The 19,314-nt window shown below is 41.4% G+C and overlaps 1 protein-coding gene across 1 annotated transcript in view; it reads right to left on the bottom strand.

Annotated features, from left to right (window-relative positions):
- FAF1 (Fas associated factor 1) overlaps positions 1–19,314 on the bottom strand; it is a 403,775-nt gene that overhangs the window by 110,717 nt on the left and 273,744 nt on the right. The window contains exon 13 of the mRNA XM_054980952.1: positions 13,792–13,946. Coding sequence (XP_054836927.1) covers positions 13,792–13,946 — 155 coding nt within the window. The remainder of the gene's footprint in view (positions 1–13,791; positions 13,947–19,314) is intronic.

Genomic DNA, 19,314 nt, shown 5'->3' with positions numbered 1-19,314 from the left:
CACTTACAGTCATGAATCGGCTAGCAGAGTCACCAGCACAGGTACCAGGCCCTGCAACAGACCCAGATGTCAGCTCTGCCCCTATATCTACCCAGGAAATACAATTACAAGACCCAATGGCATCAACTACACTGTCTCTGGCTCTTACAGCTGCTCATCCTCCAATCTGATATATGCCCTCATGTGCCAACAATGTCCTTCTGCTCTGTACATTGGACAAACCAGCCAACCTCTACGCAAAAGAATAAATGGACACAAATCTGACATTAGAAATGGAAACGTCCAGAAACCAGTGGGAGAACACTTCAACCTACCAGGACATTCCATCAAAGACTTAAAGGTCGCTGTAGTTCAACAGAAACCTTTCAAAAACAAAATCCAACGGGAGGCTGCTGAACTGGAATTCATATGCAAATTTGACTCTGTCAAGCTGGGACTGAATAGGGACTATGAATGGTTATCACATTACCACAGGTAACAGATTTCCTTTACAGAGGTGGGGTCTGGGGGAGCTCAGTGGTACCTGGCGTGGGCTTTCGGGAACCACAGATCTCTTTGTCAGATGCATCTGACAGGGAGAGCTGTGGTTATCGAAGGCCCATACTGCATTGGAATTGGATGGTCTAGCTGTTTGGCTTCTACAAACTAACAGGGCAAACTCCTTTGAAGCCAACTGATACACACACCAAAAGGAGATGTTTACATATACTAGCAAAGGAATGTTTTGATTGCTCCCTCCCCCTCCCCCCCTAATTGCCTCTTCCCTCTGCTCTTCTGTGTTTGACCAGTCTCTGTATCAGGCATCTGACGAAGAGAACTTGATTCTCGAAAGCTTATGCTAAAATAAAATTGGTTAGTCTTAAAGGTGCTACTGGACTCTTTTTGAGAAAAATGTATAATCTCCAAAGAATAACATACCCACTACAGAATCAAAAAGAGTCCAGTAGCACCTTTAAGACTAACCAATTTTATTTTATTGTAGCATAAGCTTTCGAGAATCAAGTTCTCTTCATCAGATGCCTGATCCGAACTGATCCAGTTCGGATCAGGCATCTGATGAAGAGAACTTGATTCTCGAAAGCTTATGCTACAATAAAATAAAATTGGTTAGTCTTAAAGGTGCTACTGGACTCTTTTTGATTTTGCTACTACAGACTAACACGGCTAACTCCTCTGGATCTATACCCACTACAGAGTGGCTATGATATATGGCCCCAAGATGGAGGTAAGGAACCATTGTTCAGTTATGTACCATGCAACTGAGAATGGCATTAAGGTAGTGGAATTTGCTGACTGCCTCCTTAGTTAATTTATTTACAGACGATTCTGCATATGCAGTTATTTCACTATCAATTAAAGTCTATTCAGAGCTGAGCAGAATCCATTTCCTATACTGCTGCTTATCTGCTACAGTGCAAGAACAGGTTGTGCCTCTACAGCAAAAGTAGCATAATTTCTGTGGCACACCTGTGCCTACGGTGGCCAGTCCCCTGCTGGAACACACCTCCCAAGGGCGCACTCCCAGGCACTGCTGCACACTCCTACAGGACCAATCCGGCCTGTATCGGGCCCCTGTGGAACACGGGAGCACTCCTGCTCTCTGCAGCAGCCTGATTCAGGCCCAAATCGGGCCAGATTGGTCCACTGTGGAGCACAGCAGTGCTTCCGTGCTCCACAGCAGCTTGATTCAGGCCGAATTGGCCCGATTCAGGCCAGATTGGGCCCCTTGCAGAGCACAAGAGTGCTCCCAGGGGCGACTGCAGCCCACACAATGATGTCACTTCCCAGAAGTGACGTCATTGTGTGGGCCAGGAGCACATGTGAGCTATGCATGCGCACGAGGAAGAAGAGAGGAAGGTAAGTGCTGGGTCTCCCACCTCCTGTTGGGAGGACAGGGGGGCCTGGCAACCCTACCTGTGCCCCAAGTTGTTTCTAAAGTTATCTCAAAACCCCTTTCCTATAGCCATTTGCAGAGCACAACCAAAGAACCTATCATCCTTAGGCAGCAAGGATGAGGAGCAACTCGTCCTTGCTGTCAAAGTCCTGCATGACAAGTTTGTTGCACAAAGCCATGATACAGCAGTACAGGAAACAGTGAGGGCCGAAAAATGCTGTTTCTGTAAACCTAGTACCAGGTTCTATCCTTTTAACTGGGCAGGAACAGGATGTACACACACGCACAGGCAGTTTAAAATTGTAGTTTTCACTGTCATAGGTTTGCATAGTAGTTGGTTGAAATGCATCTAGAAAATATGACCACATTATGATACAAGGAAGAATTTTAAAAACCAACAACTTTCAACATGATCTATAGAGGAAAATTCTGTGTAGCTTTATTTCCAAATATAACACAAAGAAGCCTTTTACTCTACCATTCTCAGTATAAAGAAACTTTTACCACGACTAAGCAGCCCTGGCCTTGTATGTCCTTTCAACAAATAATTTAAAACATGTAACGAACTATAATTTCAAAGTATATGTATGCTTAAATATGGATTTTCCTTGTTTAAGGGACATGTTAAGTATCACAAACAGTTCATGAATTATCTGAATACAGGCTATATGAAGAAGTAGTCACTGTTCATCCTTTCCCTTTTTTCTTAATTTCACTTCTATTAAGAAATCATTCACAAGTGCAATCCTGAACAATGTTATGCAGTAATTATGACTAGATGACAAAGAGATGTGAACAATTACTGAGCCTGTTTTGAAACCCTATAGTAATAAAGTCATTAGATGCTGCCCTTACCATGATCCTTCTAAAAGCTTCTGAAGTTACAAGAACTCACAGCATTGTTTGTAAAGACAATTGCTGTTGGCAGAATGCAAACCTTGAGTTTAACCATGCTGCAAATTGATCTTGACATTCTGTTAAGACCGCCACAAAAATCAAAAGCAAAGGAGAAAAGGAGAAAATGAGCAGGAGGGATGTAATCAAGAAACAAAAGGAATCCCTCTTCACCTTCTTTCCACTGCCTCTTCCAGAAAACAAACCACAGACAAACGGACAAATTTACTAGGTATTTCGAAATATTTATTTGTTTGTTTATTTAAAAAATCAGTTTCTGAATTGGGTGATGCTAAGTGTTTTGTATTATTGCTTTGGAAGTAAATTAAAAATAAGAAATTTTAAAATATTGACAACATAAGCATAAAACTACTTCTAACAAAATTCTATCAAGAGTCTAAGAATGAGCTGCTGCCTAAAAACAATAGAACCAATTTTGTAAGCCACTTATGGTTTTTTCAATTCTTTTATTTATTTATATGTTCCATCTTTAGAGACCTGTTAGAGGCAGCTCAAGAAATAAGGTATCACAAAAACATATAATCAAACCATTAAAAACCAAGCAAATAACCCAGAGCACATAAGTACATTAAAAACTCAGCACGTAAACCATCAAGCAATGTGAAAAAATGTAACATAATAAACTGCACTTATATACTGCTCTTCTTGGTAGATTAGTGCCCTGTTCAGAGGGGTGAACTAAGTCAGTGTTATTATTATTCCTACAATACAGCTCGGGAGCTGGGGCAGAGAGGAGTGGCTTACCCAAAGCCACCAACTGAGCTCGTGGCAGTAGTGAGATTCATTAACCACTATGCAATAGCAGTTCTCATAACAGTTGTCAGGCTAGGAGAACTGTAAGAACAATTTAAAAGATCAAACCTCTACTTAAATGTAAGCAACAATCCCAAATGAAGCTGAAGCAGTGATGCTTAAAATAGATTATACATATGAACCTGACTTACACTGAGTCATATCATTGGTCCACCTACCTTGAAACTGTATACATGCATAACCTCGATACTGTATACATAACTTGGCAGCAGTTCTCCAGGGTCTCTTTCCCAACACTTGCTACTTGAGAGCATTTAACTGAAGATGTCAGTTCATTCAGTTTAAACACATGGAGAATAGGAGAGGACTCATTGGTTAGTGTTAGAGCACATACTTTGCCAAAGCTCCAAGGTTCAGCTTTGACATGAATTAGAGTTTAAAATTATTCAGTTCTGTTTTTCTGCTTCTGTTTTTTTCTGTTATATTAACAACATTCAGAAATGATACATAAACTAAAAGAAGTTTCTATCATCATTTGAAAATGCACCCAATATTTACTAAGTCTTGCAATGACAGATTGAAAAAAAATTATTTACTGGGGAAATCAAATTGTCTTCATCCACATGTGCATCACTTAGGAAGCTAGCAAAAAGAGTAAGTAATTTGTGAGTAGAGATGGGCAGGAACCGGGGAAAAAAAGAACCATGCGGTTTGTGGTTCATCGTGTCTCACGAACCAAATGAACCATGAACTTTCACAAACATGCCCTGGTTCGTGAACCGATTCATTTGGTTTGTGAAAATGTCACCTTTGGGTCAGCAGAAGGTTACTACCAGGTCAGCAGAAGGTCTGCAGAAAGCCCATCCCCTGCTGCCTAGGAAACTGACTGATTGGTGCCAGGCTGTCTGCAGTGATGAACCAAAAACCGAACCAAATGAACCGGTCTAAAGTTTGTGACAGTTCGTCAGAAATGGGCTCTGATGAACAACCAGTTCACGAAACCACGAACTGGCTGGTTCGTGACAAATTTTGGTTCGTATTTTGGTTTGTGCCCATCTCTATTTGTGAGTAATTAGAAATGTGTTACAGGAGAGATACTAATAAATGTTTTGTCAATTAATTCTTAACTACCCCAAGGCTAAGAAGAAAACATCATTTTAACATTGATGTAATTTGTTAAGGAAGAGGGGCTTAGAATTTTTACACAAAGTCTGACAGTTCAAAATATAAACACAGTGTGGCTTAGATGCTTCGCTGATGAGTTTGAAGAATTATAAATGTATCTGTGTGATGAACGATTGGACTTGCTAGTTGATTTTTGTTTTAGTTTATATGCTTTAATTGCATGTGTTGTGTTTTATTATATTTTAAGTGAACTTCTTTGGTTTTAGAAAAAGCAGCATATAAATTATTTAAAAAGATAAATCCATTTTCTTAGGTCCAACTAACAAAAATAATAAACAGTAATGGAGAAGAGGGGAACATCAAAAAGTCCAGATGGGCATTCTGGAACCTTCCCATTCATTCTTGTTAAATTACAATGAGAAAAGGGGACAGGACCACATTTGGGAGCCTGACCCCACTCCTATCCCATATGAAAATATCCTTAATAAAAGGTTATGGACTGAGATCATTGTGTTTGAAGGAGTTATTAGGGAGATGTAATGTGCCCCTCCATCCCCAAATGGATAATATGAAGCAGGGCTTTTTTTATGGGGGAACACGCCGGAACACTGTTCCGGCAGGTCTGGCAAACAGCCACATGATTGGTAGCTCCGCCCCCAGCGTCCAAAGACTCGGGGCCCTGCTCTCCTGGTGGAGCTTCTGCCGACAAGAGTGGTGGCGTGTGGCGGCTGCGTGCCTTGCCCTTGCGTGCCTTTCCTTTTCCTTCTCCACAGAGCTCTCAGAGCAACCCCCCCCCATGCGCACGCAGAGGGCAAAGCAGTGCTGCTTGCACATAAAGCCGGCCTGTCTGCCTTTCAACTGTTTGGCAGGTCTCTATGGGGTGGCAGGGCTACTTTCCTTCCTTTTCCCTCCCCCCTCCCTCCCTCCCCCCTTTCCATGTTTTTCCTACTTCCTTCCTTCTTTCCTTTCCTTCCTTTCTCTTTCTTTCCATGTCTATCTATCTTTCCTTTCCTTCCAGAAGACAGCCACCGAGCCACCTGGGGGAACGTTCCTTTCAGCTTCAGTTTCCAGAGGGAGTGTTCATGCGAACACCTTCCTCTTCAGAAACCTTGGGGGTCAGGAATTCCAAGGCATGCGTGGTTTCGAGGTGAGTTTAACCAACAATAAAGTTAATGGGGTGGGGGTGAGAGGATAAAAGAATGGAAAGTGAAAGCAGCATTTCCTAGCTCCAAGGGAAAGAGCAGCAGCATGGTAGCAGAGGGGGAATGGGGTGAGTGAGTTAATCCCTTTCAATGTTGAGCCCCGTTGCTGTAGAGCCTGGCAGTTGTGGCATGTGTTGCCTTGCTCTGTAAAAGCCATTGGACATCGCTCTGACTAGGTTCCTTGATCCCCTCCCCATTTTATTCAGAGTTGTGAGTCACGCAAAATGATCGTGCAGTTCAAGCCTTCCTTTTTCTTTCCCTTCCCCTCCCTCCCTCTCTGTTTCCATTCCTCCCTCCCTCCCTTTTTTTTTTCTTTACTTCTTTCCAAGTCTTTCCTGACTCTAACCTATTGGCTTCTGGTCTCCCTCCATTCACGTCATCTTTAGCATTCAATAAACTTAGTTGCCATGCCCAGGAAGTTTGGGATTCTGCACACTAAGGAATTGCTGGTTTGAAATCCCCCCATGCCTGTAGGATAGGATTGCCAGCTCCTGGTTGGGAAAATCCTGGAGATTTGGGGAGTGGAACCTGGAGAGGGTAGGGTTTGGGGAGGCAAGGGACATCAGCAGGGTATAATTCCATACAGTCTATATTCCAAAGTAGCCATTTTCTCCAGGGGAACTGATCTGTATGGCTTGGAGATCAGTTGTAATTCTGAGAGATCTCCAGCCACCACCTGGAGGCTGGCAACCATACTAGGATGGTAGAAATGTAACACATTCAAGGGAGGCTTTCAAACAAGTAGTTCCCTCACATGCATTTAGAGGTGGTCCAGTCCTGTGAAAGGTTGCTTATATACCCCTTCAAAAATTGTGAGTCTGTTCTGGGGTTCTTCCTTGTGACTCATGGGCTGGGCGGTTGTGCAGGTGCTAAAGATTTTGGGGTTGCAGTTGATTCCAAGTTGAATATGGGCTGACCATGTGGTTTAGCTGTTTAGAAAAGCAAATGCAATCTTAAGAGAGCAATGCATTAATAGCAGCCTGTGTCCAAATCACGTAGTAATAGCTCCACTCTACTCTTCACTAGTCAATCTTCATTTAGAGTATTGAGTCCAGTTCTGCATGGTGTACTGTAGGAAGGATATAGTCAAATTAGAAAGGATTTGGGGAGGGTGCTAAAGAAGTTGGGGGGTATCAGGAAAACAGGTCCTTTGAGGAATTATTGAAGGAACTGGGTATGTATGGAATAGAGAACAGAAGGTGCTTCAACTGTCGAAGGAGCATCACAAGGAAGGAGGACAAAGACTTGTCCTGTGCTGCTCCGGTGGGCAGGGCTAGGTCTAATGGGCTTGCATTACAGGAGAAGATATTTTGGGGGGATAGCAGGTTGTGTGATAATGCAGCCAGTGTGTGCGCAGAGGCCATTTGTTGAGGACTAGCTTTGAAATTCCATATATTACAGATGCACTCTTTAATATCCTTGAATGATCATAGATACCTATAGTGAAGAAATGTGTATGTGCAGGATATAATACAAATGCAGATCACTTTGCTACCAACCAGATTACTAGGTCTCATAGAATAACACGAGCTGAGATAAAAAGCACCAACTGGCCATCTAGACCAACTGAGGCTTAATCTGCTTACATGGATAGCGATTGGAGAAGGCAAGATTTGGGAAGGGGAGGTACTTCACTGGGGTATGATGCCATAGAGTCCACCCTCCAAAACAGCCATTTTTTGTGTTAGGAAGATATCATTTAACATTACCCTTAATATTAAAATACACCATAAGGTTTACATGGAAAAAACACCATGGTCTCCAGCTAGTAATTCCTCTCACCGTCCCATACAACGTAAAAATCCTACAATATAAGAGTAATCTGTACGGTTACACATGAATTAGGAATTAATTGCATTATGTTTACACATAAGCATTTGAAAATCTCATTCTGCTAGCATGATACTTCCGTTGTCACAAACTGACACCACAACCAAAAAGTGTAAGCTTAAGCATCCTATTGTATTTTTCACAATCAGGTTCTAGATTCGTTGACAATAGCTATAAAGCCTTAAACAAGTCCTTTATTTAGTGTTTCTAAAAGTGTCATAAGGAGTTAATAGGACACAGCTGTACAGACTTTTTCTAATAAGCAGCTTCTGTCGCTTTGGTCACCACAGGTGTCTCTGTAACCTACAAACTCTTATTACTAGTGTATCAAAGTTGTGCTACTTAATAGACTGCTTTAGTAAAACACAACAAAGGAACAACATGCCTGTTGATTGTCAGTCATAAAAAACTCCCTCAAACACAGTTTTTCAAAAGAAACTACACTGCAATTTTTGTCACTGTAAAATAAAAGAAACTGGAGAATTAAACAGTGACTATAACAATATAACAGCAGGTAGTCAGCTGAACTTAGCCACTGCAGATGGTTTTAGAAATAGTGTTTCCTTCAACATTAAGTTGTGGGATAAAAGAAAAGGAGGGACTCCTTGCTCCTGGTGAACAGCAGTACTATAAGATTTAACTCAATCTCTTGCCCACATATTTTGCCTCCTGAAAAAGCACAGATGCTTCATTCAAATCTGTATCTTTCTCTCCCCTCACCCTCCTCAACAGTAATTTAAAAGACAAAAGCATAATACATGCTAACCAAAATTAAAAATATGTTAAATGTATCAAAATAGTTCATGAATTGTGAAAGAATAATTCTGCATGTTTGTTTTCGTTTAAATAAAATTAGTTGCAATTGACAATTGTACAAAAGAAAAAAAGCTTATGTCATAGAACTGGAGAAAAATAGGAAGACACATTCAGATGATTCTTTAACTGCTCCATTTAAATTAAACTCAGCCATAAAATTACCATGAAGTAGATGAAAAACAGTTCATTGTTACTGTTTTAAGACCCCACCACAGGAATTTTTATTTTATTTTACTTCATTTACCCCCCATTTTTCTCCCCAATGGAGAGCCAAAGCAGCTTACAAAATTCTCCCCTTCTCCATTGTATCCCCATAACAATCCTGTGAGGTATGTTAGGCTCAGAGTCTGTGACTGACCCAAAGTCAGCCAGCAAGCTTCCATGGCAAAGAGAGGATTCAACTGTGTGTCTCCCAGATCCTAGTCTGTTACTCTAATAACCCTAACCTAAGATCAAATTAGAATCACAGACCTGATAATGTTTTAAAAAGTGTTCCAAGGAGTGACATAATAAGCATATTTCATCCGTTATAACAGCATGGGAGTATTACAATGTCTACCTTTAGATGTCATTGCTAGAATGCAAAATATTGTCATGGAAGTCAAGTAGTGTAAACTTCAGATGGTTTTCATATCTCATAATCTGCCCAAAGTAGTTCAGCACTGAGACTCGTGAAATTAGTTTTATGAAGTGAGCCATTAATGCCTAAGGTTTGGTTCTTATATGATACTTAAGAGCTGCCTTTGTTACTCAAATAGGAGGGTCTCCTTGTGAGTTGGGGGAATTAGCATACAAGGAGATGCAGCTAGAAGGGTAACCAGGAAATCTCCACCTATGTATACCAGGATTGTTCCCTTAGAGAACTCTCAAATAAACAGGCAGAGCTACAAGAGGATATAGTGGTGGAGACACCTGGACTTATTGTTCTGGGGGACTTCAACATCCATGCTGAGTGTTCCAAGTCAGGTCCAACCCAGGAATTTTTAGCTTCCCTGGCAATCCTGGATCTCTCTCAGATAGTGACAGGCCCTACACGTGAAAGAGGCCACACCTTGAACTTAATATTTTGCACTGAGCTATTGAGGGAAAGTCTTGTTTCAACATTAGAGATTCGGCCTGAACCGTGGTCAGAACATCATCTGCTTAAGGCAAAACTGAATATGGTTCCAACACCCTGCAAAGTAGGGAGTCCAGTTAAAATGATTTGCCCTCAAAGGATTATGGATCCTTCTAGATTCCAAAATGCTTTGAGGATTTTAGAATTCCAGACACATGTTCTATGTAAGCTGCTGTAGGAGCATAAAACACTAGGCTCCTTGAAGCTATTGAACCATTGCTTCTTGTCAACTTTTCTGACCTTTGGGATGGAAGCCAGACCCGAAGTTTACCACAAAGCTGGGTGACCTAAAGAGAGTTGTAAGATGCCTAGAAAGTCGTTGGCAGAAAACTTGCAAGGAAACTGATACAGCATACTACAGAACCCTATAAAGCAGGAAAAAGTTATTTCTCAGCAACCTTTGTGTCTTGACATCTTTTAACCCCTAAATCTGAACCTTTACAGTCTCAAGAACAGACAATTAGCTGTGAGGCCTTTGCTGTTTTTCGCTGATAAAATAGCACGAATATACTCTTGAGCTAGATGCTAGCTGTAATACACATGAGATGGAAGAAATGCTTAATACACCGCTGGCTCACATATAGGCCACCCTGAACCAGTTACAATGACAGATCTTAACAAGATCCTGACCTCTATGAAAGCCACTACTTGTGCACTGCATCTTTGCCCATCTTGGCTGTTAAAATCAAGTAAGGACCACATAAGTGAACCACTGAGGTCTACTAACTCAGGGCACCTTTCTCAGCCTCTCAAACAGGCGGTTATCCATCTGCTAATTAAAAAACATCCCTAGACAAAAATGATGTGGCTAATTAGAGCCCAGTCTCTAATCTGCCATTTCTGGGCAAAGTGATTGAGAGAGCAGTAGCTGACCAATTCCAGGTCCTCTTGGATAACTCTAGCAATCTGGACTCTTTTCAGTCTTGAGTCAGACCAGGTCATGGGACAGAGACGGCACTAGTAGTTTTAGTGAATGATCTCTATCTAAATATAGACAAAGGCCATGCCTCCTTATTGCTTCTCCTGGATTTATCTGCAGCCTTTGATACAGTAGACCATGTCATCCTGTTGAGGTATTTAGAAACAAGAGGACATCAAAAGTGGACTGATTTAAATTGTTTCTCATGGAACCAACTCAAAGGGTTGCAGCCAGAGATCAGCTATCTCCAGAATGGGAATTATCTTATGGGGTTCTGCAGGGTGCAATCCTACCTCCTATGTTATTCAACCTCTATGTAAAGCCTTTAGGAGAACTCATTCGCAGCTAGGGAGTGGGATGTCATCAATATGCAGATGACACCTAACTCTACAACTCACTATCCAAGTCCCAACAAGATGCAGTTGAAATCTTGGATCACCGCCAACCAACTGTGGTCAAATGGCTGAAAACGAACAAATTGAAATTGAACAAGACGGACAAGATGGAAGTGATGCTCGTTGGGAAGCTCTTGAAGGACATTGTACTCCCTACTTTCGATGGAGTTTGATTAACACTTGCAGACTTGGTTAAGAGCCTAGGAGTTATACTGGATCCAGTACTACTGCTAGAAAAGCAAGTTAAGGCCACCACAAAAAATGCTTTCTACAACCTCACTCTAGGCTGGAAGATGGCTTCCTATTTCGACACGGTCAAGGTAGGATCCATGTTATGATAACATCAAAACTTGACTATTATAATGAACTATACATAGGTCTCCCGTCTAAGTTAACTAGGAGACTCCAGTTGATATAAAATGCTGTGGCTCAGCTGTTATCAGGAGCGACCAGAAGCATGAATATCAGTCCCATCCTGCAGTCACTCCACTGGCTATCTATCAGTTACCATGCTCAGTTCAAGGTACTGATTATCACATACAAAGCTCTTCATGGCTTTGGTCCAGCATATTTAAATGATCACCTCTCTCCCTACATTGCTCCATGACAGCTTTGCTCAACTGAACAGGGTTTCCTGCAGGTGCCATCCTGCACACTGGTGAAATCAGCAGCTACCCATACATATGCATTCTCTGTGGTGGCCCCTGTCCTATGGAATGGCCTGCCTGTGAAAGTCTGGAGAGCCCCCACTCTCCTGGTCTTCCGCAAACAATACAAAACTGAATTATTCAAAAGAGCTTTTTACACAGATAGGAGGGCTGTACTGTAGGGAGATGATCTCAAAGAGATGCTTCACTAATGAGTTAGGGACCATACAGTTCACTACTATGTTGTCATATGTACTATCTATTACTTTAAGTATATGCTCCTATGTACTACCTGTTGCTTTAAGTATGACCTTACTGGGTAGTTTTGTGTTTTCTAATGTCAGTCCTAGAATTGCTTATGCTCTGTTTCAGCATTTCTTCTACTTTGTATTGGATTTTTGCTAATGTTATATCTTTGTAAACTTGCAGTTATTTATCCTATGGCATTGTTTATTGAAATGTTTTTGACATTGGCTGTGCTAATCTCACTCTATACAATCTACCTTGTGTTTCAGTGAGAAAGGAGAACTATAAATGACATCATCATCATCATCATCATCATCATCATCATCATCAACAGACCAGTAAAAGGCAAACACACAGAAAATCACCCACAGCACACACACAGAGTTAAAGGTGCAAGCACCGAGTCATTACTGACCCATGGAGGGATGTTGCATCACAATATTTTCTTGGCAGACTTTTTACGGGGAGGTTTGCCATTGCCTTCCCCAGTCATCTACACTTTACCCCCAGGAAACTGGATACTCATTTTACCAACCTCGGAAGGATGGAAGGATGAGTCAACCTTGAGCTGGCTACCAGAACCCGGCTTCCACCAGGATTGAACTCAGGTTGTGAGCAGAGCTTGGACTGCAATACTGCAGCTTACTACTCTGTGCCATGGGGCTTACACAGAGTTAACTAGGAGAAAGTGGGGAAATAGGAAAGCAGTTTTGGGGAAAGCGTGATATTTACCAGTTTTGGAGGAAAGGAGGAGATTTGCGGAGAAGCAGCAAAACAACCAGCGCTTCACAGAGAGAAGCCCAATGGAATGGGGTGTGTGTGAGTAGATACCAAGACAAACACACACAAAGCACATGGCTGGACAGCCAGTTATAGTGCAAAATGTACCCTGGGGCAAAACTGATGTCTTTGTCCTAAAACAATGGCTTAATGGCTTCTCCGGATGTAGGACAATAAGTTGTAAAAGGCATGATATGACTATATTGGGGTGAACTAGAGGTAAAAATAAAAGAAGCCACATCCTCCAGTTTGCAGGATCTAAGCAAGTCTGTTAATTATAGGAAATTTTGGAGGTCTTTCCTTCATAGGGTTGCCATAGGTTGGAGGCAACTTGACGGCACATAACACACACACACAGGTAAAAATATAGCTTGATGACCCGGTAAGTATCAGATAAGAATGCCACCAGATGTGAATAGCCCGATTAGGTAAATGGGAGACGAAAGGTGGAGGAAGGTGTAGATGAGATTAGGCAGGGAGGTGTCTCAGGAAGCCTTGTTATCTCTGCTTCTCTCTGGGGTGTGGGGGCTGTTCAGTCAGTTATTCCCCTATGACTTATGGCTTGGTAACGTTTCAATCTCCAGGCCAGCTGGCATCCATTCTGTCTGCGGCCAGTCAGTATCTGGGGCTTCTGGCAAGAGGTTTATGATAGTCCATATTCATAAACTACTCTTTTATCATGAGGGAGGGGTCTGACTGCTAACACTTCTCCATTAGAGAGAATGATAGAATATAAATGACATAAATAAATACATATGTTTCTTCACAATATGAGAACAGGAGGTGAATTGCAAATATATTAAAGGTGTCTCTTAGGCAAAGTGATGCTACTACATACAACCATTTTCATTCTCCTAGTCAGTCTTTTCATTTTGATGTTCTTCTTCAACACTTAGGGATCTCTTTCTTAGGAGGCTGATCCTACTTCTTTGGCCTACTTCTTCTTTGCCCCTCCCCAGGTGCAGCATTTCAGCAGGAGGGGAGAGGAGAGGAAGGTATGCTCCACTGAGGGAAATTCTTCCGTTCACAGAAATTTTCTGGTGAATCCAACAGGAAGAATTTTTTTCTGTGACAGAGTCTTCTGCCAATCCAAGCTATCATATTTATAACTGAAATAGACAAAGAAATATAGAACAGTTCAAATCCACTTACCTTGCTCTATTTGCTTCTTTTGTCATATCCCATGCCCAGGTTATGAAATTCTGACTAAGATAGGAAACAATAGATTCGGCACAAAGCATTTGAGAACAGAACACATTGGTTAGCACACTTTCATCATGGTGGAGGTAGACAGCAAGAAGCTTTCTCTGAAAAACAGAAAATATGTTAATTGGCATGATGCTTGAATTTAATTGCAGCATACATCACTAACTCATGTGGAAATGCAATTTATATCTCAGTGCTAAATGAATTGTTTTGGAATCTTTATTTTCATTGTGGAATATGTTCACACATCTCACTTGCAGATCATAATGTTGGTACTACCATATAAACAATTATCCAGTTTAATAGGTTTTAGAGAGAAAGTAACCTGTTTTTGTAGCTAAGAACTCAAGGCCAAAAACTTTGCTTTTAAATGTCTAGGTTAGTTTACAGCACAATCAAATTCTGTATATTGGGTTGGAACCAGTTGACTTCTGGGGCTGGAAGGTGGGCTGATATTCACCAATTCTTCCCTCACACCACAGATCTGAAGTTTCCTCTCTCACCTTGTACCAAGGGGTTTCCTGTTCCCCAAAAGCAGCATTTCAGGGGACCATTTTTAGGCTACATTGCAAGAGATGGAAGAAAGTTGCCTTGAAATGTCCAATGAAAACAAGTAAGAGAAAACACAGATTTTCTCATTATCACCAAAATTGAGTTTAGAACTGACTGTGTCCAAGGACTGGTTTTAATATGACGGAACCAAGACAAAAAGTTTTACTACTTGTTACATGGGGGGGGGGGGTAGGTGCTCAACATGGAAAGACAGTGGCTTTCTTGTGTTTCCCAAAATTTGTAGTTTCACCCTGTCTGTAGAATGGAGTCAACTGTGTGTGCTATAACCCCTGTAATGAAAACAATTAACACAATTGTCTGTCCATACATGTCTCTCTTGTGACTGTATAAGAATAACTGTTTCCATTTTCTGATAATCTAAAATGGTTTCAGTTTCCCAAACTTTGAATCAATTTGATTCCCTACTCCTCCGCTTGAAACCAGCTGAGTAACCTTGGGTCAGTCACAGCTTTCTCAGAACTCTCTCAGCCCAACCCACCTCATAGGGTGATTGTCATGAGGATAATAATAACACACTTTGTAAACCGCTCTGAGTGTGGCATTACGTTGTCCTGAAGGGTGGTATATAAATTAAATTATTATATTTAATATTTAACATTTATATTTCCTTCATAACATTTTGTCTTTTGTTACAAATTCCTTTTTTAAATGGAAGAACTTTAAAATTTACAATAAGTTTAATACAGTTACTGTAGTTTATTAGGATCTCTCTTTATCTTATAGAACCACCAAAACTATTCAATGCAGAATTACATTTAAACATCGCTGAATTTATTTATTTATTTAACTGTATTTATACAGTCTTTCTCCTCAGTGGGAAAGCAAAGTGACATTAGAGAGATTCCTGAAGGATACCTCAGCCCTGGATCTTTTCCAGTCCAGTTTCCGCCCAGGACATGGGGCAGAGACATTGCTGGTTGCCCTCACAGACGATCTTCGCAGACACCTGGATCAAGGTGGATCGGCACTGCTAATGTTAGTAGATCTTTCGGCAGTGTTTGATATGGTCAATCACAATCTTTTGACCCACCACCTCACCAATGTGAGGATACAAGGGATGACTCTACAGTGGCTTGTCTCCTTTCTCTACAGTCAGGGACAGAGAGTGGCGCTGGGGGAGAAGTTGTCATCCCTCCACCTGTTGGTATGCGGTGCGCCACAGGGGGCAATGCTCTCCCCTTTATTGTTTAATATCTATAAGCTCCCTCTCGCCCAGCTGGTGTGAAGTTTCGGACTTGGGTGTCACCAGTATGCTGATGCTACCCAGTTATATCTGTTGATGGTTGGCCAGCCTGGCTCGGCCCCGGATGTCCCAGACTATGCTTTTGAAGCCGTGACTGGATGGTTGAAGCAGAGTTGGCTGAAAATAAACCCCATGAAGATGGAGATCCTGTACTTGAGTAGCGGGTGCATGGATTCAGGACTCTGGCTTCAGGCCCTCGATGGGGCATTGCTCACACCAATTCCGAGAGTCAGGAGTCTGGGGGTGATCCTAGATGTCTCCTTGAAAATGGAGACTCAGGTCGTAGCGGTTGCCAGGTCTTCTTTTTTCCATCTTTGACTGGTCAGGCAGCTTGCCCCCTATCTTTCAACCTGCAATTTAACTACAGTGATTCAGGCAATGGTCACCTCTAGGTTAGATTACTGTTACGTGATCTATGCAAGACTTTCCTTGAGTCTGATCTGGCAGTTGCAGCTGGTCCAAAATGCAGTGGCATGTGTCATCACCGGAGTGCCTAGTAGTGCACATATAATACCGGTATTGCGCTAGCTGCATTGGTTGCCAGTAGAGTACCGAATCAGATTCAAGGTTCTGGTACTAACCTATAAAGCCCTATGTGGACTGGGACCAGCATATCTGCGGGACCGCCTCTCCCTATATGTGCCCCAAAGGATGCTCCGATCAGGTGATAAACAACTATTAGTGGTCCCTGGTCGAGAGAGGCCCACCTAGCCTTGACCAGAGCCCGGGCCTTTTCAGTCCTGGCTCCAACCTGGTGGAGCGCTCTATCCAATGAGACCAGGGCCCAGCAGGATTTTTTATCTTTCTTCCGGGCCTGTAAGATGGAGCTGTTCCACCAGGCGTATGGTTGAGGCTGAGCTGGGCCTCCAGCAGCCAAATAGAGAAGAATGGGTCCCTCCCTACCAGAGGCACCCACAATCTAACTTCTTAACTAACGTTGTAAGTAACTTTTTAAGTGACAGTTGGGTGGCAGATTGATTGATTACTTCTGTGCTGCTTTCTTGTACTTTTAAAATATTTTAATGTACTGTTTAATACTGTTGTTTTAAATCATTAAATGCTGTTTTATTTTAATGTTTTTATGGAACGTAATCTGCTCTGAGCCTAACGGTGCGGGGAGGATGGAATAGAAATAATAGAAATAAATAGACACAAATAAATAAATAAATAAATAATTCTCCTGTCCTCCATTTTATTTAAAATTAAAAGTTTAAACTAATCTTAAAATAAACTGACAAGTCATCAAAATAGTTTAAATTAAATGGTGTAAATTCAGTAAACTCTCATTAAATATGAGTATTATTAACTGTATAAGGTTGATATTGTTTTGGATCCAGTCAGCCATGTTTGCTTAGTCACTTAATTCCCTTTCCACTTTATCTCCCACCCCACATGGTCGCTATTCATGCAGGTGCTATTCTTCCCATTATAACCTTTGTAGGAGTCATCAAAACACACTCCTCCTCCCCTTTTTAACCAGCAGGAAAGCTGGTTGGATCCAATAATAATAACAACAACAACATTCGATTTATATACCGCCCTTCAGGACAACTTAATGCCCACTCAGAACAGTTTACAAAGTATGTAATTATTATCCCTACAACAACAAACACCCTGTGAGGTGGGTGGGGCTGAGAGAGCTCCAGAGAGCCATGACTAGCCCAAGGTCACCCAGCTGGCTTCAAGAGGAGGAGTGGGGAATCAAACCCGACTCTCCAGATTAGAGTCCCACGCTCTTAACCACTACACCAAACTGGTTCCCAACACATTAGTTTGACAGGGCAACATTATTCCAGCAAATTTTGAGTAAAAGAGTATAACGGGCAGTATTGCACCACAAAAGGATGAAGTATGTTACAATGGGCAGGATCCTACTTGTTTTCCATTGTCACAGGAGAAAGGAAGGCTGATCTTGTCAGAATTCTCCTCCTCACTTCATCTCTTGGCCCACATAGTTTTTTGTTCACCTGAGTTCCTGAGCCTTTTTGGAAGTCAAAGTGGGATGCTTGGGAAATAGTAACATAAAAACAACTTCTTCCACCAACAGAATGCTATAGGTTTGAGCTCCACACACCCAAGTGGGCACTGGATTTGTGCTTCTCATACAATAGCACTCATGCTACATTAAAAACAAGTTTGAAACTGAGGGAAATTTTAAAAACAGTTTGCAATACAGCATGGAGGTCTCTTGTTAACAATGTTTTAAAAATGACAGGCATGCCCAAGCCCATGGGTTTGCCTAAAGTAGCTCTTTGGATCACAGCCAATGCATTTAGCTAGCTAAAAACTGTCTACTTAAATAAATATGCTGTTGAATATGTGGAGGGCAATTTTATAACAATTCCTTTATTTTGAGTCAGCATAAGAAAGCAGGACTTGGGCAAGTCCTAAAAATCTATTTTAAATTATAGAACATTTGAACAGAGAAGGGATTAGACATTTACATTAATGTTTGTCTTCTTTAATTTAAAAAGTGATTCAAAACCAAGTACACATGTGCCAAGAAAGGCCACCAATAAGTCTAACATGCACAGTTCCATATAAGTGCAGCCAACAATGTTGACTGAAACTAAACTTGAAAATCCAGGGCACTAATGCACAATATCAGGCAATAAAACAGCATCTCTGTGGTGATATTTAATTTAAAAAAGAAGAAAGAGACAGGAGAAGATCAGGCACTGTCTGTTTTGGAAGATCAGCCATTCTGCATTTCAAAGCGTGGATCCCTGCAATATCCAGGTTACTGTGCTAGAATCTCCACTATTATATAGCAGTTGTAAGAGAGGGAGGGCAAAGATGTGTTTACTCAGTGATTAGGGCCTTAGAATAAGCCGCTAGCTCCTAGAGAGACAGCTCACCACTTATTCATTTGGGCCAATTCACAAAGCCTAGAAAGATTAAACATCCATGCTGAGAAGACAAGCGAATGCAGACGGTGAAAAAGAAATAAAAATTCTTTAAAAACTCTTAGATGACTTCATTATTTTTTCCACAAGGAAACTTTAGGAAAGTGTTTAGTTAGAGAAAAACCCACATTGACCTCTCCCTAAACCCTTAATCTTTCCTTTGTGGTGGAACTGCTTTGTGGTAAGCGGATGGCTTTGCTCTCCTCTTTTCACCAGGAGTAAAGGAAAAAAGGAATCTTGAGAAACTCCTTTCGTCCCAAAGAAACAACCCCATGAAACTGTTAAATATGAGACTCTATGTGAATGAGCCCTCTAAAATATGTACAGTTTAAAGCTAGGAGTTAGGGCAACGTACTAGAAAACAGGGAGATGGACACTTTAGGGGACACAAATAAGAAAAAGCAAAAAAACAAAAAACAAAAACAAGGCTCTAACAAGGCTTTAGGGCTACAAATGACATCTGCATTCCAAATTCATAAAGAAAGGTAGCTTACATTTTGTATAATGTTCTGTAGTTTCATATGGGTACAGAAGAAAACTAAATCTAGTATTGCTACTAAAACTAAACCTCTTGGTCTAGTTGATGTAGTAATAATAACAACAATGACAACAATAACAGTGTGTTTATATACCAATCTTTTAGACAGAACAGTGCCCCACTCAGAGCAGTGAACAAAGTCAGTGTTATTATCCCCACAATACAGCTGGAGAGGTGGAGCTGAGAAGAGTGGCTTACCCAAGGCCACT

Source organism: Eublepharis macularius, chromosome 5, assembly GCF_028583425.1.
Source record: "Eublepharis macularius isolate TG4126 chromosome 5, MPM_Emac_v1.0, whole genome shotgun sequence".
NCBI lineage: Eukaryota > Metazoa > Chordata > Lepidosauria > Squamata > Eublepharidae > Eublepharis > Eublepharis macularius.
This window is presented reverse-complemented; position numbering and strand designations above follow the sequence as displayed.